The sequence below is a fragment of the Mustelus asterias genome, chromosome 20 (assembly GCF_964213995.1).
Source record: "Mustelus asterias chromosome 20, sMusAst1.hap1.1, whole genome shotgun sequence".
Taxonomy (NCBI): domain Eukaryota; kingdom Metazoa; phylum Chordata; class Chondrichthyes; order Carcharhiniformes; family Triakidae; genus Mustelus; species Mustelus asterias.
Window position 1 is genome coordinate 52,870,234 of NC_135820.1, and position 27,842 is coordinate 52,898,075.

At 41.7% G+C, this 27,842-nt stretch overlaps 1 protein-coding gene across 1 annotated transcript in view; it reads right to left on the bottom strand.

Annotated features, from left to right (window-relative positions):
* The window catches only part of LOC144508304 (collagen alpha-1(XIV) chain-like), a 148,775-nt gene that overhangs the window by 73,776 nt on the left and 47,157 nt on the right, over nucleotides 1–27,842 (bottom strand). The window contains exons 11-21 of the mRNA XM_078236125.1: nucleotides 27,222–27,391; nucleotides 25,694–25,823; nucleotides 23,672–23,817; nucleotides 19,880–20,009; nucleotides 18,674–18,813; nucleotides 16,284–16,413; nucleotides 16,035–16,174; nucleotides 13,501–13,633; nucleotides 9,480–9,622; nucleotides 3,770–3,896; nucleotides 1,057–1,179 (exon numbers count right to left, since the gene is read on the bottom strand). Coding sequence (XP_078092251.1) covers nucleotides 1,057–1,179; nucleotides 3,770–3,896; nucleotides 9,480–9,622; nucleotides 13,501–13,633; nucleotides 16,035–16,174; nucleotides 16,284–16,413; nucleotides 18,674–18,813; nucleotides 19,880–20,009; nucleotides 23,672–23,817; nucleotides 25,694–25,823; nucleotides 27,222–27,391 — 1,512 coding nt within the window. The remainder of the gene's footprint in view (nucleotides 1–1,056; nucleotides 1,180–3,769; nucleotides 3,897–9,479; nucleotides 9,623–13,500; nucleotides 13,634–16,034; nucleotides 16,175–16,283; nucleotides 16,414–18,673; nucleotides 18,814–19,879; nucleotides 20,010–23,671; nucleotides 23,818–25,693; nucleotides 25,824–27,221; nucleotides 27,392–27,842) is intronic.

The window sequence follows — 27,842 nt, forward strand, 5'->3', positions numbered from 1 at the left end:
TTCATCTGGACTAAAGGCTTTGTCAACCTTTAATTTCTCTTTTCTTTCCATCTTAATTGTAATATCCATCCTGACCTTTGCTCCAGTTTCATTTTTTTTTACCACTCAAGTGAAAGGGGCTGGATTTTCCCTGCTATTGATCCCTCTTTTAAATACTGCCCATTGATCTTTTACCTCTTTATCTCTCAATATTTTTCTCCAATTTATTATCTTGGCTCCATCTTCATTGCCTTGTAATTGTCTTTTTCCATTCTGTTGCCTTTGCTCTATCACTATCACTCACCCATACTTATTAAACCTTATATTGCGACCACTACTTCAGAGATGTTTTCCAATATGTACTTCTCTAGTCTGCTCTGGTCTATTTCTATTACTAGAGTCTTAGCTGTGCATCCATCTTTGTTGACCTTCTTACATATTTGGGTCAGAGAGAAGTCTTGTACACATTGCAAAATTTCCACCTCCTTCGCCTCTGTCACTCCCTTTATGAATAAAAAAATCTTGAGGAGTGAAGTGAAATTATTCCAAAACAGGACATATCAAAAAGTAACTTTATATTGCTTTTATTAACAATTAGGGGAGGTGATGGCCTGGTGGTATTATCATTCGACTATTAATCCAGAAACTCAGCCAATGTTCTTGGTTCAAATCCCGCCACGGCAGATGGCGGAATATGAATTCAATAAAAAATATTTGGAATTAGGAATCTACTGATGACCACTGCCGATTGTCGGAAAAACCCATTTGGTTCAATAATGTCCTTTTAGGGACGGAAATCTGCTATTCTTACCGGCTTACATATGACTCCAGAGCCACAGCAATGTGCTTGACTCTCAACTGCGCTTCAAGGACAAGTAGGGATGGGCAATAAATGCTGGCTAGCCAGTGATGCCCATGTCCCATGAATGAGTAAAAAGGTGAGCATGCTGTGTGAAGTGAATTTCCTTTCAGAATTTTCTGACTGAATTAAAGTTTTGGCGCGAGCCTGGTAATTCAAAGGGAAATCCTAATTCTTGATGGAACTCTTCCGCAAATCAAAGTTAAATCTGCACTTACCAGAAACTGCCTGATAAATCACAGCGTATCCCAATGGTTGTGTCTCAACTTTATCCCACATGACTTGAAAGTGATTGTACCATACTTCTGAGATACGCAGGTTAGACGGTGGAGCAAATTGCACTGTAGGGGATAAAACTTAACATAGCACCAACTGACATGTATGATTGTTAATGATTAGTTTGAAATAAAACTGGGAAGGGTGACAACCAGACATTTATAAGGAATACTGATGTATTGTGTATTGATCATTTAACTGATCATTTCATGATTAAAAACACGATGGCCGAATTTTACCGCCTTGCCAGCTCCGGAATCAGGGTGGGTGAGGCTCACAGAACGGAATTCTCCGTTGGCCCCGGGCGGGATTTTACAATCTCGTCCGAGCAAGGTTGTAAATTCCCGACCATTTGCTTTTCTTCTAGAATCTAACATTCAATGACAGGACACTATTTTCTGATGCTTAAGGTGCCAGATTTTAATTGTAGCTCTGACTATTTTCACTGGTGTTAGTGGCTATAATATAAACACCACATTTGGGGTGGCACAGCGGTTAGCACTGCTGCTTTACAGCGCTAGAGACCCAGGTTCAATTCCAGTCTTGGGTGACTGTCTGTATGGAGTTTGCACATTCTCCCCATGTCTGCGTGGGTTTCCTCCGGGTGCTCCGGTTTCCTACTACAGTCCAGAGATGTGCAGGTTAGATGGATTGGCCATGCTAAATTGCTACTTAGTGTCCCAAGATATATGGTGGTTAGGGGGAATTAATGGGGTAGAATATAAGGGGTTACGGGGTTAGGCCTTGGGTAAGAGTCAATGCAAACTCGATAGGCCGAATGGCCTCCTTTTGCACTGTAGCGATTCTATGATTATTCATATAAATAAACACCTGCAGAAAATGACTTCCTGGTCATTTGAAATTTAAACAAATAGCACAAATTCCCTCACTGATACAGTCAGAGAGAATTGCTGACTCAACCTGCTCTCATTTCAGTGCAGATTCAAACTTGAAACTTTATTGTGAGTTATCATGAGTTACTTGCTATTTTCACTGAGGGACTAATCTATTAAAAATAGATGCATGAATATATCCAAAGATGGGGATTGAAGACAAATCTGCCAGCTGTTCCAGTGTTAGTATTCCACACTCAGGGCACCTTTCCTCTGTGAAGCTTAGGAACCTTGGCCTGATTTATCCTTTCTACTTCTACCTGACATCTGATGAAGAATAGCATCTGGTGGAAGTGAAAAACTGTGAGCCCGGAATTGAAAGGCTGATGCAGGAGCACTGAATCCAGCACTGAATTATTCAAGCATTATCAAAGAACATGACTGTTTCAGAATCAGCAAAAGGTTTCTGAAAATAACCAGAATTTGGAAACAGAAAATATCCCTTTGTTGGCTATTTTCTGGAAAAAGGCTCTGAAATCCCTTGTCTTGATAACCGATTACTTTGAAGGAAATGATCAACAGCTTGCCAGTTAAATTGCATTCCACAGCACATACTGTATTCACATTATAGTGAAATCATTGGGCTGAATTTAATGCCCCACCTCAGAATGAGTTTGGTTGGGGTGAGCATTTAGTCAAGGAGGGGAGGGTGGTGGGTGGGGATCAGTCCACCATCCCCCCCCCCCCCCCCCCCCCCCGCCCCCCACCAAGTAAGTCCATGGCAGGATAGACCATGGTTGGCCATCCTGACACGGTGGCACACAGTGATTAGCACCGCTGCCTCACAGTGCCAGGGACCCAGGTTTAATTATTGCAGCCTCAGGTGATTGTCTGTGTAGAGTTTTCACATTCTCCCCGTGTCTATGTGAGTTTCCTGGGTGCACAGGTTTCCTCCCACACTCCAAAGATGCACGAGTTAGGTTAATCAGCCATGATAAATTGCCCCTTAGTGTCAGGGGGATTAGGGTAAAGACATGGGGTTATGGGGATAGGGCCTGGGTGGGATTGTTGTCAGTGCAGGCTTGATGAGCTGAAAGGCCTCCTTCTGCACTGTAGGGATTCTATGATTCTAATTGAGGCTCTTAAATGGGCAATTGATGTCGATTTAAGAGCCTCATCCCACTGCTACTGGTATTGACCCAGTGATGGGCAGGGAACTTGCCTCGTGTGCAGCATGACAATCTAACCCATGCAGGATTGCTTGTGGCTCCCTCATTGAAAGGTACTCATCACTCATCCTTGAGATTTTCCCGCTCTCCCTCCTCCAACCTCCACAACCCCAACCCCATAAATCCCCTTCTGCCATCATTCATGAGATCCAGGAACTGGGCCTTGGGTGGGTGTCATACCAATAACAGCCACCTCCTCTTCAAGGGCGCTGCTGTTCAATAGAGCTGATGGCCAACGGATTGACCAGTTACTCTTAGCCAGTGGGACTTCCACACCAAGAGTCTTTGATCCTGGGAAAGGCCTGCTACTGTCTTTTAAGTGCCTGAGTGGCACCAAATGCTGCAGACTTTCCTGAAAAGAGGTGATGCAGGGTCTCGCCAGTGTCCAGTTGCCTCCATTAAATGCCAGAATCCTTCAGCCCTTCACCCCCACCACCAGTGCCAAGGGGGACAGAGAATTTGACCCTCAGCCAAATCTCCGTTCACTTGCAGCGGGACAGGAGAATTCCACTGGTGTGAATGGCCGAAAAATCCCGCCCATTGCGAACAAATGAGAAGACCGATGAAATGCAACTTGTCATCATTATACTCACAGGTTTTTCCCTCTCCGGATATACTGGCCTCATCACCGGAAGTATAGACAGCAGTAACTGTTACCTCATACACAGTGTCGGAGGTTAGTGGTTGTAATATTACGCTGTTTCTCTTAACAGGTACAATCTGGAATATGAGAAAACTTTCATGTGACAAATGTTCAGGCTTTGTTTATTCAGAAATACAATGAAATAAAAATTCATCCTTTTGCTTGGTGTGTTACTTTTTGTTGAAAACCGTTAAGCTACTTCATATCGAATTAAGTTGTTCCAATAATGTGTACTTCATGATAAAACTCAATCCAAAAGTTTCAATTCAAAAATTTGTACAGTCTCAGCAAATAAAACTCAATCACTGACTTTCTGATACTCCAACCAGGCTGTTAAATCAACGCAATCAAAATTACTTTTGTCATCAATCATATTTAATTCAAGCTGAATTAGATTTTAATTTTAAGCAAATTAACATGACTATTAAGTGAGAATTGAAAGGGTAGAACTTGAAAAACATTTACTTCATTTGTGTATTTAAAACATTCAAATAAACCAATATATCAAACATTTTACGATATACCATAGCAGCTTAATAACAATTAAAAAAAACAATAATTTCCTAATGGTTGCTTCTCGCCCAAAGCCAGGAATTTATAAGCAGCCAGGAATCTACAAACTTCTTCAACTAACGCCAATCAATCATTTCACTTTAGAATATGGCAAGTGGGCATTGTTGTTCCCTTAGGGTAAGGAAGAGAAATCCAGCATATCAGCTGAACAATATATACGTGTTACATGATAAACATCATGGGTGGGATTTTACATTCCCCTGCCAGTGGATTTGAAAGTGGAAGGGGGGGTGGGGGAGATAAAATTCCAGCCAAGGTGTTTCCCAACCACATGGCCTCTCAAACCCTGAACTTCATCCTCCTCGCCAGTCCCCTAAACACTTACAATATGATTCAGCACAGATTGCACCCATCCCCTGCCTCAAGCCCTGAGTGCAGTACTGATAGTGGCCACTGCTCCCGGTGATGCTACTGGTACTGTCAAGCTGCTGGCCTCTGATTTGCCAGCAGTTCTCTGAGGTGGAACTTCCTATTCCTGAGAGGGAAATCCAGTCTATTAATGGCTGATCAGCCAGGGCAGCTCTCCTACAACAATTTAGTTGCGGGGAAGGGAGGGGTGGGTTCATGGTGCCCCATTAAATCCAACCCCATGTCCTTAAAAAAAATGTATAATTTGACTAACTAAGAGCAATGCAATGAGCTGTTATGTTATAATTCCATTCTCCTACAGCCAGTTGGCTGTAAAGGAACAATTCCACTTAAACACTTTACCATTCTTCTTCCCACCCTAAAATAGCATCATGTTTATAAAACGTTGCAGAAAGTTGGATACATGGATGAACTTCTGACTTTTCCAACTGGACATGAAGCATCATTTAGGTGGATCACAGGAAGGAAAAATTGTTTGGGAAAATAAAGGTAACTGAGCCCATCTGATGCTCTTTCCTTTGAAGTTAATGACCGGAAAATCAAGTAGGTTCCACCGTAGGCTTCGTTCTTCCACTCAAAATGCCCCACACACAGTACTGTACCTTTTGATAAATATCAATAGATCTCTCATTTCCTTTTCCTACTCACCAAGCTCTCATCCTCAAATACTATGCTTGACAAAAGATGACTGCTTTCAGCAGTAGCTCATCCATCTGTACTTATTTTTAATTCAATCGTGGGGCATGGGCATCACTGGCTGGCCAGGAATTATTGCCCATCCTTAGTCGCCCTTGAGATGGTGGTGGTGAGCCACCTTCTTGGAACACTGCGGTCCACGTACTGTGGGTTGACCCACAATGCCGTTAGGGGGGGAATTCCAGGAGTTTTACCCAGTGATGAAGGAATAGCGATATATTTCCAATTCAGGATGGTGAGTGGCTTGGAGGGAAGCTTGCAGGTGGTGGTGTACCCATGTATCTGCTGCACTTGATATTCTAAATGGAAGTAGTCATGGGTTTGGAAGGAATGCCCTTGTTATTAACTGCAAGACCTCTCCCTTCCCTTTCAGATTTTATTATGCTAGAGGATGCAACGCGATTGAGAAACAAGGAGGACATACCTCCTGAAGATTCAGTGTCACACAAATCTGCCCAAGTAAGCATCAGCTCAGAGACTGCCACCCCACATAGATTAGAAAGGCAAGAGCAGAAAGGTCTCCACTGTGAAATACACTGAACATTTCAGCAAAGGAATCTTTTCCTGTTGTAATGGTGGGCTTGGTCATCAGTGAGAGCATGCAGAGACAACTCCGTGCTGTCGATGATCCTTACAGCTAAGCGAGTGCTGTAACTCTCACAAAGTTCCCTGCACTCTTTTCCAGCTTGATCCATTTGGAAAATAATTAATGCTGTGCTCCTTACAGGAGGCTATTTGGACAACCTAAAAATCCCAGAACTAATCCAGTAGCACTAAATTTGTCATAATCACACCCATTTCATACATGAAATGCAAGTGCAAAGATTAGATCCCTTTGTTTCATATCTTATGATCTAATTCCTACTTGTCCTATATGATTATGCAATCCCAGTTTGGCTAGTATTAGAGTACCTTTCTGATCTTTACCCATCCCGGTGGGGAGGATTTTAGTCAGAGATGTACGCATTCATCTACAGACTCGGGGTGGAATTTTCCTGTTCTGTCCGTCAAGGGAATTGTAGCAGGCAGGTACAGACCATGCAAAGGGCAGTTGACCTCGGGCAAGAATTTCTGGCCTTGGGGCAAACACAGCCAGAAAATCCTGCCTGTGGAATGAATATAGAATCTTGCTGCTTTGGTTGGGCAGGGGGAGCTGAATCTGTATTTCTTGGTGAGCTAACAGGAGCATGCAGCTTTCTGGATTGTGGAAGTATGAAATAGGAGCAGAGGCAGGCCATTCGGTCCCTCGAGACTATTCTGCTATTCATTACGATCATGGCTGGTCTGTTTGTGTTTCTAATCCCACATTCCCATCAAAGTTATTGATATAAATTGTAAAAAGAATTGGTCTGCAAACTTGACTTCACAAATTTTAGGAACGCCTGCTTCTAGTCTGCCTGTTCGCCCAATACCTTCATGTAAAAATAGAACAAATCATTTCACTGGAACAAAGTAAAATTTAATAAAATCTGAATTTTCACTAATTTAAAATGATGAATTATGAAGATCTGTGGAACCTAATGCACAACTCACACATGCTTAAGTTCATAAAGCACAAAGGACAAAGTCAAACAGAGATTATTTGTCACGACATGAGAAGGATATTAGGCACATTCTGTGGGCAGGATTTTACAGCCTCACTCAGGCAAGACTGGAAATTCCTGCCCGAGGTCAACGGAGATTTCCAGTGTTGGACCCTCGCCCGCTCCGATTCTGTGGCAGACGAGGTGGTAGAGTTCCGCCAGTGTCTTTGTACTATAACATATTTGTGGGATCTTTATTATAAAACATTGTACGTTCATCATGTACATTGGAATATTGAACCACAGAATGGTTACAGGACAGAATGAGGACAACTGGCCTGTCACGATCGTGCCAGCTCTCAAGGGTACAGATTCATAATGGCAGGCCTTTCGGTCCATTAAAGTCATACTGGTTCTCTGTAGAGAAATCCAATCAGTCCCATTCCGCCATTCAATACCAAGAGCCCTTTAAATTTATTCCCTCAAGTGACCATCCAATTTCATAGAGTCATAGAGTCATAGAGGTTTACAGCATGGAAACAGGCCCTTTGGTCCAACTTGTCCATGCCGCCCTTTTTTTTTAAACCCCTAAACTAATCCCAATTGCCCGCATTTGGCCCATATCCCTCTATACCCATCATACCCATGTAACTATCTAAATGCTTTTTAAAAGATAAAATTGTATCCGCCTCTAGTACTACCTCTGGCAGCTTGTTCCAGACACTCACCACCATGTGTGTGAAAAAATTGCCCCTCTGGACACTTTTGTATCTCTCCCCTCTCACCTTCAACCTATGCCCTCTAGTTTTAGACTCCCCTACCTTTGGGAAAAGATATTGACTATCTACCTTGTCTATGCCCCTCATTATTTTATAGACCTCTATAAGGTCACCCCTCAGCCTCCTACGCTCCAGAGAAAAAAGTCCCAGTCTATTCAGCCTCTCCTTATAACTCAATCCACCAAGTCCCGGTAGCATCCTTGTAAATCTTTTCTGCACTCTTTCTAGTTTAATAATATCCTTTCTATAATAGGGTGACCAGAATTGCACACAGTATTCCGAGTGCTCCCTTTCATGGGCCCATCTAATATCATGGTGCATCCATGATTAGCTCTCTGCTATGTTCTTGCCTCTTTGCACTTGATCTGTCCCTGATCCAGTGTGCAACTCTTGGACCCCCATCAAAATCCCAAACTGGCCCTTAACAAGTTGACAATAATCTCATTAACTGGATAAATTGGCCTTATTCCAAATTGGGCGGGTTTCCAGAGCTTGCCTTTCCCCATCCTGAGGAAAATCATTAGCGGGAGAAATGAATGTGCCAATTGACAATGCTATTTTCAGTGACTACCCGCAATTAATCCCTCCTCATCAGGACTAAAACATCCTCTCCTGCGACAGGGAGACAGAAGTTAGAAAGGGACACAGAAACAGGAACATAACAAAAGCACAGATACAAAAGGTCACTGACCCGAAAAGTTCACACACAAACACAGATGATTTTGAGGAGGAATGGAGGTGCTGAAAGACTGGTAGGTAGAGAAGGACAGTAAGAAGTCTCACAACACCAGGTTAAAGTCCAACAGGTTTATTTGGTAGCAAGTACCATAAGCTTTCGGAGCAATGCTCCTTCGTCAGATGGAGTGGTCTCTGTTCTCAAACAGGGCACAGACACAGAAATCAAATTACAGAATACTGATTAGAATGCAAATCTCTACAGCCAGCCAGGTCTTAAATGTACAGACAATGTGGGTGGAGGGAGCATTCAACACAGGTTAAAGAGATGTGTATTGTCTCCAGACAGTACAGCTTGTGAAATTGTGCAAGTCCAGGAGGCAAGCTGTGTAGAGAAGGGAACAGAGAAGGAAATCATCTTATGATGGATGGAGCAAAAGGAAGACTGGAGGGAAAGAGAAAGGGGAAATCCTATTTGTGGGTTGGAAACCGAGATGGAAGTATGTTTTGTGGGAACGGAAAGTGAGAAAAAAATAAAGGGAAGAGAAGAAAAGCAAGAGAGAAGATAAATGGTGGATCGAAAAGTATAGAAAGAGAGAAACAAAGAGAAGTTAAAAATATAGAAAGAGAAATAGAGAGGGGACTGCTTGGTTGACTGCATATTGAGGTGGAATGAGACAAACATTTGCGTAGGATTTAAAAATCTCAACTTCTGATTCAGCAGAGACACGAGATGACAATCCACTAATGTTCAAATATATTAAATTATATCGAGAGAAATGTATTTAAAGATTTGTTTATCAGTTCCTGAAGAGATACACCTTCATAATTCTGTCAAGAGGCAGCAATTGCAATATTTACTATATTACCTTTGATAGATAAACATTTTGAACATCCTGTACCATCATTCTTTATTTTTCAATTTAATGCTTTTGACCTCAGGAGAACAAATTTTGAAATGTAAATTAACTTCAACCAAAATGTTCTGAGGGAATTTCTATGATAAAGAAATGCTATCGTGATGTTTAGAACAAATATCACTTACTGTCTCTCCAGCATGGCCATCCTTAATGGTCACGTATGATATCTTATAATGCTGCACATTTGCACTCGGATGATCCCAGCTAATTTGGAGACTAGTTGGCGTCTTGGCTTCAATGAGAAGGTTTGACGGAGGATCTCTAGAAACTAACACAACAAGTGGGATGGAGCGGTGAATTAAAAACAATTCATAAACTAAAGGCAAAAGTCACGTTATATGTTTTTCATGTTCACTTTTTTCCTAAATTTTGAACTGATTTCACAATTTAAAAAAAGAGTTGTCAACTGAGAAGAGCGGGCTAAAAAACAATTTACTACAACAATCTGCACTGAAAGTTATTCTTAATTAAAATTTACATTTATATTTTGACCTATGCCCAAGATATTGACAGATATGATGAAGGGTTGTATGATATGGCCAATAATCACACAGATGGCATTGATCACAATCCATGCACGCCTATAGCACATATGAACATATGTACATACAAACTAGGAACAGAGGTAGGCCATTCATCCCCTCAATCCTGCTCCACTATTTGATAACATCATGGCTGATCTGACTATGGTCTCAACTCCCCATTTCTGTCCAACTCAAAAATCTTTGATTCCCTTGAGAAATAAGAACTTATCTATCACATCCTTAAACATATTCAATGACCCAACCTCCACTGCTCTCTTGAGAAGAGCATTCCACAGACTAATGACCCTTTGAGGGAAATAAACTCTCCTAATTTCTGTCTAAAAGGGAAACACCTTATTTTTAAACTGTGTTCCCCTTGTTCTAGTCTCTCCCACAAGGGGAAATATCTTCTCAGCATCTCTTGTCAAGGCCCCCTCATGATCTTATATGGTCTTAATTTTCCTGGATGTCAGGGGTTCGCCTCCCACCATCTGAAGAGACAGCAGGGAACATTTCCCTGCTGCTTCCACCTGCCCTGCTGCCAATTTATGCTCCAATGAGCATTGATTGGCTGCATGCAAGACTTCTGCCTCTTACTCGAAGGAAGTCCGCCCTTAGAGAGCTGCCAGCCAATCTGTTTGACTGGTACTCTCCAGTTCCTGCAGCAACAGTGCTGCAGTGGACAGAAGAGGAACTGCACCAACCTGCCTGAGCCTAAGTAACAAAGCTGCAGAACAAGGTAACTGTAAGGGTCCTGAAATGACTCCTGAGGCCGGTGTCCCTTCAGCCCATTCTCTTTATTTACAAACTCAACTCCACCCCTAAGAGTGCTTCAGGTACAAAGTCAGAATCTGGAGTGTCGGTGGACCTGACACACGTATATTTATATACAGGTGAGGCTCTCAGATTGGGCAGGCAATTATGATCTCAATCAGGGAGCTCCAAGAGGCCAACCTCATGGGCTTCGTTGAGGTCATTACAGGTCCCAGCGTGGGGAGGGTGGGGAAGGCCTGGAGGGCGGGGTAGGGGAGGCACAGAGGTCAGCTGGCCTTAAGGGGAGGGTGCCCCTGAAGGAAGCATCTGATAGAGGCACTCCAAAGGTAATAATCTAGAGATTATTACCTTTGATGTTCTGTTTTTTAATTTCTTCCCTAGCTGTTCACACTTTCCACTCATTTTGCAATCAGTTCTCATGCAATTTAGGTGTTATATCCAGATCCCATATATGCCATATTCTATGGTTTTACTGGCTTGTATTTTTCTGTCATGTGTGACCAATAATTTACAAACAGCAAAATTACTTAGTAACAGAAGAAATCCACAATCTATAGTTTTATGCATTATTTTAAATCCGCTCTAAAATGAATCTCAAAGTTAGTTTTCTTACTAAATTCAAATTAGCATAAATCATTAGTACTAACATTAGCTGTTTTGTACTTAATGTTTGGTTTTGATGTTTAGGTGTTAGAGGAGCAGGGGAGATAATTGTTAGTACTTGGGGCTCAAACACTCTCTGCAGGACTTTCCCACCAGGACTTTCAGAGGCAACGCAAAGGTCTCATTACTATTAGCCAATCAAATTTCAACTTCATTTCTGCTATACTATAATTCTGGTCATATCCAACAGCAACAATCATTATAACATTAAGATAAAAGTAAAATACTGCGAATAAAAGCAAAATACTGCGGATAACGAAGGGTCTAGACTCAAAACATTGGCTCTATTCTCTCCCCACAGATGCTGTCAGCCCTGTTGAACTTTTCCAGCATTTTCTATTTTTGAATCATTATAACATCTCCAATTAAGACTGCCATTTTTCAGAAAATCAGAAGTAGTTTTACTGTTCATTAACCAGACTGGTGTCCGACATGCCACTGAAGAGTCTCCAAAACAAAATGACTGAGGAATCCACCAGTGAAGAGCACCAATATGCCCGATCTGGACTTCATGCTCTCAGAAACACAAGTTCCATTTATCTAAAATTCAGCAAGTTCCGCAATGGCCTAAGGTTAGGGGCCTCCAGGTGTAAGACAGCAGTGTTCCTGGAGGTAAGTCAGCTAAACCCACACGGCTTGTTAACACTATGCACCTGCTTTTTGAAAATCAGGAAAGTTTTCCTCCTCTTTTCCAATGTTTTGTTTTCACCTATATTGTCTAAATGGAATTCTCAAAGCCAACTGATAAGGTTCCATATGAGAGCTGTTTTGCATATTTAAGTCTACGAGAATGTTTATTTTCCACTTAACCCACCTCCTGCCATCCCTCAAAATGCACCCAGGGTTAAAATTGACACTAATGTTATTAGTCAGTCAAAAAATACAGAAATCTGATGACAGACTTGCGGATACCAGTTTGAAAATTCTGATTATCAAGGCTATTGTTTGGATCTGTCAATCAAAATATCTTTAAATTCTTCTCAGAAACAAAGGGCTGTATTTTCCAGTATAGGGATGAATTTGGGATCAGGAACCGAAAAGTGGCCACATTGGCTGCCTCTGGGCAGATTGTGCCAATCAAGAAGTCATGTCCAGAAAGTAGTTGCGATCAAAACATCGTGTGATTTCAAGAAGAAATTCGATAAAACTCTTGAGGTTAAAGAGGTCAAGGAATATGGGGGAAAGCATGGTTAAGGTTATTGATTTTGATGATCAGCCATGATCTAAATGAATAGTGGAGCAGGCTCAAAGGGCCGAATGGCCTACTCCTGCTTCTATTTTCTATGTTTCTATGATTAACCCCGAACAATCAGGGAAGGCGGCTGGGTCCCAGCATCAAGAGGTCCAACAGGTGCTTCCAGTGATAGGGCTGTTGGCTGCCATTGAGGAGTGGGTGATGGCTGCCCATCAGTGGGAGTGTCAGTATGCTGTATTAGCACATTGAGTGGCAGGAAAATGGCTGCCATTGAATCAGAGCAAGTAAAGGTGGAGACAACAGTCTCCATGTAGTGGCTGCAAGGGCAGTCTAGCTGCTTCAGGATAGATCTTCTTTGACAAATACACTTAGATCCTCAAACTAGCTGCAGTTGGATCTCTCCGTACACAACACCCCCTAATCCATTTTCGGACTCCTGGCACATCAGGAAATCTGTTGGGGAAATCTTTTATGACTTGGTGAATTGAAGATAAGTGGCCCATTACCATTTTAAGTACAATCCCGCTATTACTGGGAAGGTTGCCTTGAACCCACTCGTCCGCCTCAGGGAAAAGGTGCTTGGAGGCAAGAACCCATTGGGGAGCCAACTGAATACACAGCTTTTCAAATTTGCTCATGTCCTTATCCTCAGAGCCAAATTCGGAGGCCTGGGAAAATTCAGGCTAAAGAACCGCGCTTGCTTTATAGAGTGCCTTTCAGAACCTCACGCCATCAGAAGTGGCCAAGTATTTTTGCACTATTATAATGTTGAAAAAGTGAAGCTAATTATTAATGAAATGTTTGCATAAAAAATTGTTCTGCATTCATGGCATGTAGCTGAAATGATCCAGCTCCCAGCAATAGGTCCTTCTGCACTGTAACAAGACCCAAAGGTAATGATTTAGCGCAGATAGCAACATTTATTTCAATCAATGCAATAATATTAATGCCCTTGTTAGGTGCTCAGTGTCTTTAAAGATAACCACCTACATGTGTTATAGCGGAGTACAATGGCATTGCTTTTTGCTGTATCATTATACAGTGCAGACAGTGACACCTGATATTCTATATCCTTGTCTAGACCCTGCAACATTGCTGTATCCATGCTCCCTTTGACATCCAGCTGTAAGCAAAATAACAAGACAGGTATTTAAAGCAGGTTTGTCAGCTACAAGAGAAAGACATATAAACATTTTAAACATGGCCCCTCAAAACTTCTATTTAATGCTCTACGTTTCCAATATTGTCTATTTTTTTGGTCACATTTACATCAGTTGCAATTTCTTCCATCCACATGAGTTACACTTACATTTAATTGCTGAACAGAATATACTAAACAGACAATAATGATTAGTGCCTAAGCACAGAAATGATAGAAATTTAACTAAGTTATTCAGAACAATACAGAATAGTGATGAACGTTTTAGCTAACTGTAACTGATACTGTAACAGCTTTATGCACACTGGCTAACCAATCAATGCTACAAGTGCTGAATAATTTATTTTCAGGGCCCACAAACTGGTCTTTTTATTTGGTTTCTGGGAGCCAGCTCACAGAACTGGATGAAATAAAGAAAACTTCAATCAAGGCAAATTAAATTACAGAAACAAAAGGGGAACTGAAAAGAAAAGTTGAAAGGAAATACAATAGATAAATATTGAGGAAACAAAATAGAGACAGAAGAATCAGCAAATGCCGAAAAAGTAAGCTGTAACTTGGATGAACTCTTTCAAATTAGGGCTCACACATTTTTATGGAAGTATAGCTTTAAAAATTTTTTATTTATTAGTGTCACAAGTAGGCTTACATTAACACCGCAATGAAGTCACTGTGAAAATCCCCTAGTTGCCACACTCCAGCGCCTGTTCGGGTACACTGAGGGAGAATTCAGCATGGCAAATGCACCTAACCAGCATGTCTTTCGGACTGTGGGAGGAAACCGGAGCACCCGGAGGAAACCCATGCAGATATGTGGAGAACATGCAGAATACGTATAATGACCCAAACCGGGAATCGAACCCAGGTCCCTGGCGCTGTGAGACAGCAGTGCTAACCACTGTGCCACCCCTCAGTATATTCTAGGTTATTAAAATGGGTAAACTGTTTTCCATGTAAGAAGATTAAGTATAAACTTTAGGATGCTCTAATATCCTGGGCAAACTCATGTGTGGGGCAGTGTCGTCAGCTGGAGAAGCTTAAGCAGCAGCTGTAACCACAATGGTGCATTCACAAGGCTGAGAGCTACATGGATAACACATTTCTGCAGGTGGCCTACCTGCAACTTAAGGGTGTCTAGGCATAGTGGGTGACCACCAGGCAGGTAGTGCAGCAATCCCCAAGATGTATCTCAGGCCCCAATCAGCATTCTAAATGATGATTCCTCTGGGGGAGTGCAGCCAGATCCAAATCTATGGCATCAGAGTGGCTCAACTGTACAAGGGCACAGGAGGAAGTTTGGGAAAGCAATAGTGAGAGGGGATTCAATACTGAGGAGAACAGACAGGTTTCTACGGCGGCAAGATGGTAAGTTGCCTCGCTGGTGTCGGAGTCCAAGATGTCACGGAGAGGTTGCAGAGCACTCTGAGGGGAGGGTTTGAGCTGCCAAAGATTGTGATTCATATTGATACCAACGACAAAAGTAAAAAGGGGGAGGAGATCCTGCTGACGGATTTTGAGATCCAGGAAAGAGACTTAGGGCCAGATTTTCGCTACCAAATTTGCAAATAAGTATAGACTTTTCTTGCTTTTTAAGGAAATGTTAGGGAAATAAGTTCCTGATTGGAAGGACCTTCACCTATCCATAAGAGAAATTTTGTCATCTTACATTTCCTCCTAGTCCATCCTTTCAATAGCTATTCAAGTTTTCAATAAAATTAACACACAACTAATTCTAGAAAAAAAATAGGCATTTTCCTAATTTCTCCTTGCTCCGGTAGAGACTTAGGGAACTGGAATTCTCTGGCAGGCTGTTGCTCCCCCTTGACAAACTTTGCCACTGGTTGGCAGTCGAAGGTCTGTGTCTGCAGATGGCCACGGTCTCACTTCTAGCACCGAGGCACTGAGTGGCAGCTGAGTTCCTCATCCCGTGAAGAAACAGTGCGATGATTGTTTAACAAGTTCATCCTGAATTCATCTCTCTGTTAACGGCTCACACTTACTATCCCAATTTCAAGACCACAATCCTTTGCTGCTTCTTTTCTCTTCTGCAACAGAGGGGCTTCGAGATGTCCCAATTCTCTTAATTTTATTCAGAATTAAAATGGAACTCGGCTGCCTCTCAACGCATCCAATACTAGAAATGTCAACCAATCAGTGTGATTTTACAGTCAATCATATGCATGTCTGCCACTGCTGCTCAATGCAATGGCCAAGTAAATGAGGCATTGTAACCTACATTGGTTAACATATAGACTATTATTTAAATACATTCAAAGCGGTACTATTTTAACATATGTAGTCCTTTATATATTACTGACTATAATAACAGTCAGACAAATTAATTGACTAAATGTATAACACAGACCTCTTTTAATTTTCCTCCGCTAAGTGGAATCCATTTTATTTTATATAGAATGACATCGCTGGCTGCATGTTTCCATGTAATTGTTAAATTGGTGCCTGAAAATTCAGTAACTTTCAGATCTGTTGGAGGTGGAACCTTGACTAAGAATAAAAACACTTTGAATATTACCTTAATTCAAATAGAACTGGTTCTTTTTAAATCAACCATAAGAAATTAAGAGCAATGAATGCTGGACATGGAAATACATACATGTTTCAGCAGTGATGGTAACAGGCACAGAGATCCCAGTGTCATAAACAGAAAGTACAGCAATCACATACTTTGTCAACGAGGTCAGGTTTCTCAATAGGACACTTGTAATGCCCCCAGCAACTTCAACCTGGAATGAAAAGCAGCCAAAGTGAATACCTGACTATGGCGATTCCACACAAAAGCTTACTGAGATTGTCCAGTGAGTGCTTTAGCTAATTCATTGCAACATAGAATCCCGACAGTGCAGAAGGAGGCCTTTCACGCCATCGGGTCTGCACCAACTTTCCAACAGGGCATCTTACCCCGGTCCACCGCTGCCCTATCCCTGCAACTCCATGTACTTATCACGCTAATCCTCCAAACCTACACATCTTTGGACACTAAGGGCAGAATTGTCCCATCCCGCCTGCCACAGCAATCGTATCCGGTGGGGGCAGACCATGCAAAGATCCATTGACCTCGGGCAGGATTTTCCAGTCTTGGAGCAAGCGCGGCCAGAATGTCCCACCCTAAGGGGCAATTCAACAAGGCCAATCCACCTAACCTGTACATCTTTAGACTGTGGGAGGAAACTGGAGCACCCGGAGGAAACCCATGCAGACAGAGAGAGAACATGCAAACTCTACATAGACAGACACCCAAGGCTGGAATCAAACCCGGGTCCTTGGCGCTCTGAGGCAGCAGTGCTAACCACTGTGCCACCGTGCCACTCATAAATGGATTAAGAAGACTCCAGTTCCAACACCTCAAGTACATGCAATCAGCATGACTGTTGAAGAAGTAAATTAGAGTAATCCTATCTCGTTTCATTTTCCTGATACGAATCCTGCAACCCTTGATGAAAGGGTGTACATGTGGATATCAGGTGAAGACTGAGTTGGGTTTTCCTCACAGTGAAGGAGCCAGGTATCACATACCATCAGGCTCATAGATGCATGATGGGGATTTGGACTAGGTAAGTGAGGTTACCCAACATCTATGGCTCCAATCACCAATACAGCAGTCATATCTACTGTTGGAATGGGATGGAGTGGTGAAGGAAGGAAAAAGAGTTGCCTGACAAATTCCCTAATCATGATGAATTCCTCCCCATGTTTTTTTTTAATGCTGCTGTATCGATGCAACTGCTGATAGCATTATCCAAAAAAATCAATATTGCATGATTGTGCAGATCCAGAACAAAGAGATTCGTCACAAAAATCAGTTAGAAAAACATGGGCTTCAACATCAGACTGAGAGCCCCGAACATTTGCAGATGTTTAAAAGATACTACTGCCAAGTTGAAGCACTTACAGTCAATTAATCACTCATTTAGTGATATTTGTATGTATCTTGTCTCAAGATCACCTGGGACTCAGTGAGAATGGATTGAAGTAACCTCGAGGAAGTGGCAGACAGTGTGTTTAATACAAGCTTTTGAGGAAGTGAACAGAAGTGAGTGATGCAAGTTTGGATTTGTCGTCTTTCTTTATGCTACAGCTGACTGGAACATTAACTCCTTTGCACGGCTGTCAAACACTCAACTTGCTCAAGTGTTTAAATATAGAAATATGCAAACTGCAAAATATCCTCAAGAGCAAAGTGTGATTTAAACTAAATCATCAGAATTGATACAAAATTTTCAAATTGTGGCAAAATTTCAATTCAGAAAATGCCCCTGTAACAAGTGTACGTAAAATTATTAACCTTAAATAATTGGCCATACTTCACAAGTAATTGGGAATCTCTGAAGCAATACCCACCCAGATAATAAACAAATAGATGCAATTTAAACTCCTGGCAGAAACCAGGACAAAAACAGAGGTTAAAATCAAGTGACTGTATTCTCTGTTCCACTTCCACATTGTGGCAGCATTAACGCTGGTTTTTGTTGGCATCTGAAGAGGTGCCTAATTGACTAAGATGGGAGCTAATGTGTATTTTTCCAGGCCCCACAAGGAACAATTGATCCTCTGCTCCCCCTTTTCCAACCAAAAACCTTGCCAATCCACAATACCCCAGTCAGTTCTCCTCACCACCACCCACCTCCCTGCACCCCTCCACCACCCATGTCAATACCTGTGTGCCAGTATATCACCCAAAGGCCACACACAGTACACCCGCTGCCAGCCAGCTGGTTGCCCCCACTCCCCCATTTTGATCTCGCAGATGACCAGCAGAAAATTAATAAGCCCCATGCTGTTAATATTGGCTAGGCCTCCCATGGGTTTCCTCTTGAGAGTCAACATTCCGCCATTATCAGATCAGACATGCGGCACCCCAGATATTCTTTATTCATGTGATTAATACGTAATTCAGGTCTCCGTTAGTGAATTTTAGGTATCTGACATTTGTACAAGTCATCAGCATTAGCAACATATTCATGAGTAGCCCAACATGAATTGTACCTGTTTGGGATCATTCCCATTGGCAGTCACATAAATGATGCGATGACCTCTCACTTTCTTTGAAGCTGTCTCCCAGTTTACTTTAACGCTACTGTGATGAACTTCAGTGAGATGTAAATTTTCTGGGGGTTTCAGTGAAACTACAAATAAATAACAAAGTATTTCAAAAGCGAACTAAATAGAATAGGCATTTTTTAATGGAGTACTCACTAAAATGAGCTACCCTGAAATGGGTGCTCCTTTGCAGCCTTTACAATTCCAAGCAGTTTTATACTTGGCTTGTAGCTGGTTGCGAAGGACTTAACCTTCCGTTCCTCCCAGCTTGGTTTTATGTGTATTCCCAGGCCTTTCAACGCCACTGTACCTTCAGCGAACTAGGTCACATGCTCCAGAAACCCATCCTTACTCCATCCCTTCGTTTCCCTCTTCTCCTTTAAGGTGATCTTTAAAATCCACTTCATTGACCAAGCTTTTGGTCATCCTGTCTAATCTCACTTTATTCGGCTCAGCATCCATTTTCCTTATGCCTCTGTAAACCACTTTGAGATATTATTCAATGTGAATGGTTCTATATAAATGCAAGTAGCATTTACTGTTACATCATGAAACATGTGCATGATAATACTGTATATTTTTCATAGCATTGTATAAGGGTAAAAAATAATGGTACCTTCTTGTCCTGTAATTGCAGCACTCCCAAAATATAACAACCTTGTAAACCTCATAACTATAACAAACTGAAAGGCCAGGTTATACTAATTGATGCCAAATGTAGCCTTTTATGATAGGCCTGTGCCTTATAATGTGAACACCCAGCAAAACATTTGCCCACTGTCCTGTCCCACCATAAGCATGAACAACATTGTCCCCACATGGTGCATTCCCAATTCAACCAAGTGATCTGTGAGAGATGTTGACTGGAGAAAAATTTGGGGAGTGAGGGTAGGGACAATTAGTGCTGATCAAACCACGTTCCTATTTCACTTCTCCCGACGTCATTGCCTTATGACTAGAGCTGTCGGAACGCTTGGAATAGGATTCATGGAAAGGGTCCAGCCATCCTCTCAAAAAGCGATTGAGGGAATCATCAAGAAATAGGGAGAAAATATAGTAAAACAGCAGAACAAGTGTAGAAAGTTATGCCAAATGATGCAAACCAATCACACAATTTACAAATTACTGAAAAACAAGCTCGATTTGACTCACGTGTTGCTTGCTGTGCAGTTACTGGTTCACTTGTTTCCTCTCCATATAAAGCATAAGCTGTTATAACGTACTCTGCATTTGCAGAAAGACCTTCTATTTCAATATCTGTGTACTGAGCATCAACCCTCACCTGTTATAACAAGAATGTTCTAGTTTAAATGTCTTGAAAACAACAGTAGCAATTACTTATCATTAAAGAGTAAAAAAAGTTATTTCTCCCACAGTCCCAGGCAAGTTACTATTTTTGAACGTTGAAAAGAATTCATAATATTTCTGTCATGTTTCAGAAGCTACAGCCACTTAAAGTTGAAGGTGATCAATAATGATAAGAAGAGCCCACAGCGGAGGTGATGGCCGAGTGGTATTATCGCTAGATTATTAATTCAGGAACTCAGCTAATATTCTGGGGACCCGGGTTCGAATCCTGCCATGGCAAGTGGTGGAATTTGAATTCAATAAAATATATCTGGAATTAAGAATCTACTGGTGACCATGAAAATCATTGTCGATTGTCGGAAAAACCCATCTGGTTTACTAATGTCCTTTAGGGAAGGAAATCTGCCATCCTTATCTGCTCTGGCCTACATGTGACTCCAAAGCCATAGCAATGTGGCTGACTCTCAATAGCCCTCCAAGGGCAACTAGGGACGGGCAATAAATGCTGGCCAGCCAGTGACACCCATGTCCCACAAATGAATAAAAACATTACAGGTTGTGGACTTTTAAACACTATTCCAATGGGTTTCCACAAACAGACCTGGCCAACAAAGATTATATGTTACCTCAGTGGGGAGGACTTTGAACCAACTTTGAGTTCTCTTCAGGATTTGAACAAATAGGGCAGGACTTTATGGCGTCACTCATCTCGAAACTATAAAATCCTGCCCGAGTCAATGGACCTTCCATGCTCTGCTCTTTGTCCGCTCCAATTCCGAGGCGGGCAGGCCACTAAAATTCCAGCCACAGGCTTACAATGATATGGACTGAAAATTGATTAGGAGGCCAGGATGCTGAGAATCGGGATAGAAGAATCATCTCTGATTGACAGGATATGATAACCGGTGTTCCCCAGAGGTCTGTATGAGGGCCTCAACCTTTTTCCATGTGAGGTAGCAGCACAGAATGAGGCCATTTAGCCCTTTGGGCGGGATTTTCTTCTCACCCCCATGGTGTGTTTCATGGTGGAGAAGGCAGCCGGTGGTGGGATATTGAGTTCCCGCTGCTGTCAATGGGGTACCCCGCTCTATGCACCCCATCCTCCACTGCCAGGGAATCCGTAGCAGGGGTTTCGCTGTTGGCGGGACCGAAAGATTCCGCCAGCTGGAATAGCCAGAAAATTCCGGCCTTTGTTCTGTGCCAGCTCTCCACAAGAGCAACTCTGCTCAATCCATATCCCCATCCCTGAAGCCCTGAAAATGTTTTCTCTTTAGGGAGCCATAATTGGCTGAGCCTCCACCACACTCTCAGGCATTTCAGATACTAACCATAAGCTGCATGAAGAAAACTTTCCTTCTTTTGCCTTTGGTTTCTTTGCCATTCAGTTTAAATGGGTGGCCTCTGTTTCTTGACCCTTCTGCCAATGGGACCAGTTTCTCCCTGCCTAATCTGTCCACACACCTCAAGCTTTTGAATACATCTATCCAATCTCCAATCAGCCTTCCCCTCTTTAAAGAGAACAGTCCCAGTTGCTCCTCGTATCCATGTTGCTGAAGTCCCTCAAACTTGCAAACATTCCCTTAAAGCTAGTCTGTCCCTTCTCTAAAGCCTTCATATCGTTCCATAAGTGTGGTGCCCAGAGCGTACAAATATGTCTTTCTTTTAGGATGGTTAGAATGTGAAAATAAGGAAGTGAATATTTAATAGTTTAGATGCCAAGCTGCATTTTATGTATCCCTGCCAGGAGTGTTTCTGGGGAGGCATGTAAAATAGGGTGGGTCCCACACTACCACATTCCCGCCCACCACTGAATTCACCCCCATAATATGGGGGGGGTGGGGATCAAAATTGGCAGCTGTCTGCCATATTCTTATCGGTAGTCAAGGGCTAATTAGGCTTGCTACCAAGCTAACGAACCCTAATAATACGCTGCCTGCATCATAAAACCTTTGGTGTGGGCAGCCAGGTGGAAGCAGGCAGCCTGATTTTTTAACTGTACTCTTCAAAGGACAGGAAGGAAAGGGGGGGGGACATGGTTCAATCATCAGGGGCTACCCTTTCCAGAATGGGGAGCAGCCCCCCTAAAATAGAACTCCTCTGTTTCTTCCTAACCCCGTGCAGTCTTAAAGTCAAACACCCCTCAACACCCTGAGGAAAGTTGTTTTTTGAGTTGTTATCCTGTAATTCCATCAGATGCACATTATGAGCTTAAAGGGTGTGCCTATGAGGCAAGGCCGCATAAGCTGGGTTTGTATTCCTGAGTTTAAAAGGTGGAAGGGTGATCTAATCAATGATTCAATAAAATATATAAAATACTTCCTCTAGTGCAGGACAAAGAGGCAATGTTTTTTCACGCTAAGAGTAGTGGAAATCTCTCTCCCTCGGTACTGGCCCAACTGAATGTTTTAACACTAACTGATAAATCTTTGTCGGGTAAAGCTATCAAGGGACATGGCGCAAAGACAACGAAATAGAATTGAAGTGTTGATCAGTGTAATTTAATTGAATAGCAGAATAAGCTTAAGGGATTGTGTACTCTAATCCTGTTCCTGTCTTTCCATGTTCCAACAATATTACTACGATACACTAGTGTGACATTGATGGATCATTATTCAAAGAAGACAAAGTTCTCTTTATCCTGAGGTGAACATTCCTCCTTCAACCAACACCACCAAAAACAGACTAACTGGGATTGATCTAATTGCTTCAGTGAAGCGCCTTCAGACATTTTTCTACATTAAAGGCAGTACATAAAGAACAAAGAACAAAGAGAACAAAGAACAGTACAGCACAGGAACAGACCCTTCAGCCCACCAAGTCTGTGCCAATCACATTGTCCTACCTAGACCAACCGCCTGTATCCCTCTATACCCCACCTTTTCATGTGCCTATCCAGATAAGTCTTAAATGTCACTAACGTATCTGCCTCAACCACCTCACTTGGCAGTGCATTCCAGGCTCCCACCATCTTCTGTGTAAAAAACTTCCCCTGCACATCTCTACTGAACCTTTCCCCCCTTACCTTGAACTTGTGCCCCCTTGTGATTGTCATTTCTGCCCTGGGAAAAAACTTCCAACTGTTCACCTTATCCATGCCCCTCATAATTTAATAAACTTATATCAGGTCGCTCCTCAGCCTCTGTCTTTCCAGGGAGAACAATCCCAATTTATTCGATCTCTCCTCGTAGCTAATACCCTCCATACCAGGCAATGTCATGGTAAATCTTTTCTGTGCTCCCTCTAAAGCCACTTTTCTGTACTCCCTCTAAAGTCCTTCTTTGTTCTTGTTAAGGTTGAACTAATGTAGGAGTACTTTATCCTGCATTGACAAGATGTGTAAAAACAACGCAGTTGACTTGCCCAAGATTCTACCATCTACTTCAGTACAAGAAGTTCACCTCCACTCTACAAGCAAATGAGCTCAAGAATCCACCCTGCAGGAAATCTCTAGTTGAAATCTCTAGTCTAAATGTATATGCTTTTAGTCTGTGAGCTACTGCAGTCTTGTATCAATTGCCTTGTAGCTTCAGCATTAGATCAAATCCAATTTTAATGAGCATTTTCATTAAGCAGTGAGATGATCTAATAAAAATACTTTAAAGACCATGGGAAATCTGTTGCTATAACATATATTACCTCTTTTCCTTCATCTGTTCCATCACTAGAAACTTGCTCATACAGGATCATATACTGAGTCGCTCCTTCCTGAGGTTGCCATTTAATTCTCATGCTGTTGTGTGTCACATCATAGATTGTAAGATTATTCAATGATGGAAAAGATGCTAAAATGAAGAATTTTTTAAAAAAAATTAAAACCAGCTAGGATATCTTTATAAACTGAAAATGACTCTTCAAATCAACAATAAAAACGTAATGCATTTATATGACATTCTTTTACCTGCTATTAAGTGTGGGAGCTAGCCCATTTATTTTAAATAAGCTAATGCCTTTAATAAAACAATGGCAAAATAAATTGCGAGATCAAATTGCAGTGTTTTTCCATAAATGTCAGCGGCAGTAATTTCCAGGCTTATATTCCTTAAAGAGTACATCATCCCAAGAGAGGCTTTCCCATATATGGAAGATTTGAAAGATTTGTTTAAAAACTAAATTACCTGTTATTTGTAATATGTGCTCCTAATTGTGATAAAGAGAGTTAGTTAACAGTGCTGGGCAGTAATGCAAAGGTTTGATATATTTATACAGACATTAGCCATTAGCAATATAATTATTTTTTTAAATTTTAATTTATTGTATTAGTGTCACAAGTAGGCTTACATTAACACTGCAATGAAGTTGCTGTGAAAATCCCCTAGTCGCCACACTCTGACGCCTGTTCGGGTTCACTGAGGGAGAATTTAGCACGGCCAATACACCTAGCCAGCACATCCTTTGGAGGAAACCGGAGCACCTGGAGGAACCCACGCAGACACGGGGAGAATGTGCAGACTCCGCACAGACAGTGACCTGGGTCCCTGGTGCTGTGAGGCAGCAGTGCTAACCACTCATTTAGAGTCTTGCTGCAAGGGGACTGTTAGCTGATTGGAGGTCGAAGTGAGTGAACTAAGACATTATTGGTAGGGTATAAAAGTGTGCATCATATTCAAACACACTGAAAGTTCAATGGAACAACTGATCCATTTTAGTGTCAAGGGAATTGTGACGGTTAGGGAACTCCATAACATTAATGCTTTAACTGTTCCTAATCTGTTATTGTTAGTATAGGTTTTGGGAATAAAGTTCTGGAGGCAGCCATCAAGTAGAGTTTAGTTCAATTATTGACATGACTTAATGAACAGCATGCCATCTCAAGTAGTAACAAGCACTTTGTATCTGACATCTCCACCATGTTATAGGATTCATGAGAATGCTTTCGAGCACTTGAGATACAAATCACAAATCTTCAGGGACAATTTGCTATGTTAAGAGACTTGAGGAAAGGTGTTAACAGAAACTTAAGACTATCCTGAGAAAATTAAAATGTAAGTGGCAAGACATGCTGCACACAAAATCTCACTAATTATCATAGGAAGATCAATCTTCAAGAATGAAGACAGGAAGGTATGCAGATTAGACCACAAGTACCATCAAGTATTTTGTATTTTGCATAAGGGTGATAGATCTCAGCTCAAGGGCTGAGTAAGGGTATGTAAAAAAACTCATTTTAATCCATATTAGCATAAACAAAATTAGTCCAACAGTTCTTCCAAGTAATTTCAGAGAGATAGGGAGAAAAACTCAATTACACTTGTGCATTCTCTGAAATACGGTCTGTATCATATAAAGGAGCAGAGAAGGAAGCTAAAATTCTACGTATATCTAAGGATCTGGTTTACAGGATGAAAGTTGTAGGTTTCCAGGGAACTAGGTACCTGAGGAGAAACAGGAAACTACTACAGACTGAGTACCGTTCAGAAAAACAGAAGATTAACAGGGGCTCTTTCAGAACTAGGATTCTTATGTGAAGGGTGCATTCAAATCAATAAGGTTCAAGGATATTGAGATCACATGAAGGATATTTGCTTTTACTTAAACTTCCCACTCACATTAATGGATAATAAGAATGTAGGACAACTCCTATAAATATGGCACTTTACTTATAATCTAAATAATACTCCACAATAGAGCTCTTTAATACCAGGTGCTTTTGTAACATACATGTAAGTCCTATGCCTCGGAGGCCTTCACCAGCAAAACCTTCATAGATAGGAAATACTGCTATTTGGTATTCAGTAAGTGAGTGTAAATTCTTTAGGACTACAGATGAAACTGTTCCATCCACAATCACCTGAAAAATAAAAACACTTCACAAGTCAAAGTTAAAAAGTCTATTAATCATTATACAGCTGCTATGTGTGATCTATGTGAGTGCAATGTTCCATCTGGTGCCACAAGGAAGACCACTGGATAATGATTTGGCTGCTGTGATAGTTCCCTATTTCCCTATTCAGCCTCTGTTCTTGGCCCATAATCCTTTGCTCCTTTTTCCACCTTTGGGTTGCCATATGCCCACTTCTATTAGCCCCACAATTGGCTCTGCTCCCTCCCAAACCCACTAGCGCCTATCCCTCCTACATTTGGTTGGACCAAACCCAACCCAACCTCCTCCTTAACTTATGAATATTCTTGTGGGGAATGTGCTGTAAATTGTAACATATCTATGGAATGAAGGGATAGTTGTATCTGGATATTCTTCCCAACTACTACTGAATGTCTCATAATTATTTTTTTTAAGCACTGGTCCCCATTTTGTTACTTTACTTATGTTATGTAATTAAATTCTAGCTTTTTCAGTTCAAAAAGTGGTTTTGATTTATTCCAATAAACCATGTATCATTTCATAATTCTATCCCTCCCACAGCACAAACTATCCCTCAACAAATTCACAAATATTGTTCTCTGTTGCAGTGGGCATGGTACATTATCGATCCTTGTCTACTCAGCAGCCCTTCAGCATGCCAAACTCCTTCAACACCTCTCCTCAGTTGTGGTTACTCTTGTTTGTTTCCATTCTTGCCTATCTAATTGGAGCTGAGCCAATCCAGCAATGCCTCCCCTTCCCATCCCTTACTATTATCACAGGAATCTGTCAAGGATTCATTCTGGGCCCTTACTGCTTTCCACATGCTACCTCTGTTGACAACATCATCCAAGACACAGGGTCAAATTGCACCCAGTGCGATGATGGCATTTGACTCTATTATCCCAACACAATCCATTATTGCTTCTTTAATGTCCAGTATTGGATGTGCCATATTTTTTTAAGCTGAACACTGGGAAAATCCAACTATTTGTCCCCACTATAAATCGTATGTTCACCCTGCTGTCTCCATCTTCCCCTCCTGTCCCACTGTCTTCAGATTGAAGCTGTGATTATTTGCCACTTTGACATCCTATTTATCTACCCCTGCTATCCCCATTTCCACCCTCCCCCCCAAACCACCCAATACTCTATCATGAAAACCAGTAAGAAGTCTCACAACACCAGGTTAAAGCCACCACATCATGAAAACCAGTTACTTTCATCTCGGTAACATCAGGGCATAATCCCTATGCCATGCCTTTGACTTCTTTAGACATGCTTCTTCCAATACCCTTCTGGACAATCCAGTCTCCTCCATCCATCAGCTCGTTCAGCTCTGCAGTTTGCATTCTATTCTCAGTAAGATAGTATTTGACTTGATACCTCTTCTGGTTTTTCCCCTTTAGTTGGATAATATACAACACGGTATTTTTGGGCTTTTTTTGGGCCGTGCATCCAGCTGACTTTGAAACTTCTGGCTGTGACATCAGATATAACCAGATTCGTCGGGGTTGGATATAAAACCATGCCACTGCCAGGTCTGTCATGTTCACCTAAGAGTTGAAATGAGAAACATCAGGGAAAAAAAATCATTTCAAAACATAGTTTTAATTTCTCCCTGCTTGCTTTGCTGCTTGAGGCTATAACACATTAGACGTAAAGGTAAAGTTGCCATAGCCCCAGTGACTTTGAGAGGGAGAGCTGACTGGTGGTGGTTTAACCTCAGGATTACCACACCTCAGGCAAGGGGCAAGGCTGAGAAGGTGGGGCCTCATACCACATTAAATCATACACAACACTCAACTTCAACTCAACTTTCCCTTTCACAACCATTTGAAGGTTCCTAACCACTGTCAATTGTAGAGAACCTGGTTGAGTCAGGAGGGAGCTGTTGCCACTGCATTCAGATGAAAGGCTTCAAATAAATGCCTTCACCCACAAGGCTAGTGAATACTTTTACCAATTGTAGTGATATGCATTTTCCCCACCAAAAGGTTGTGCCTT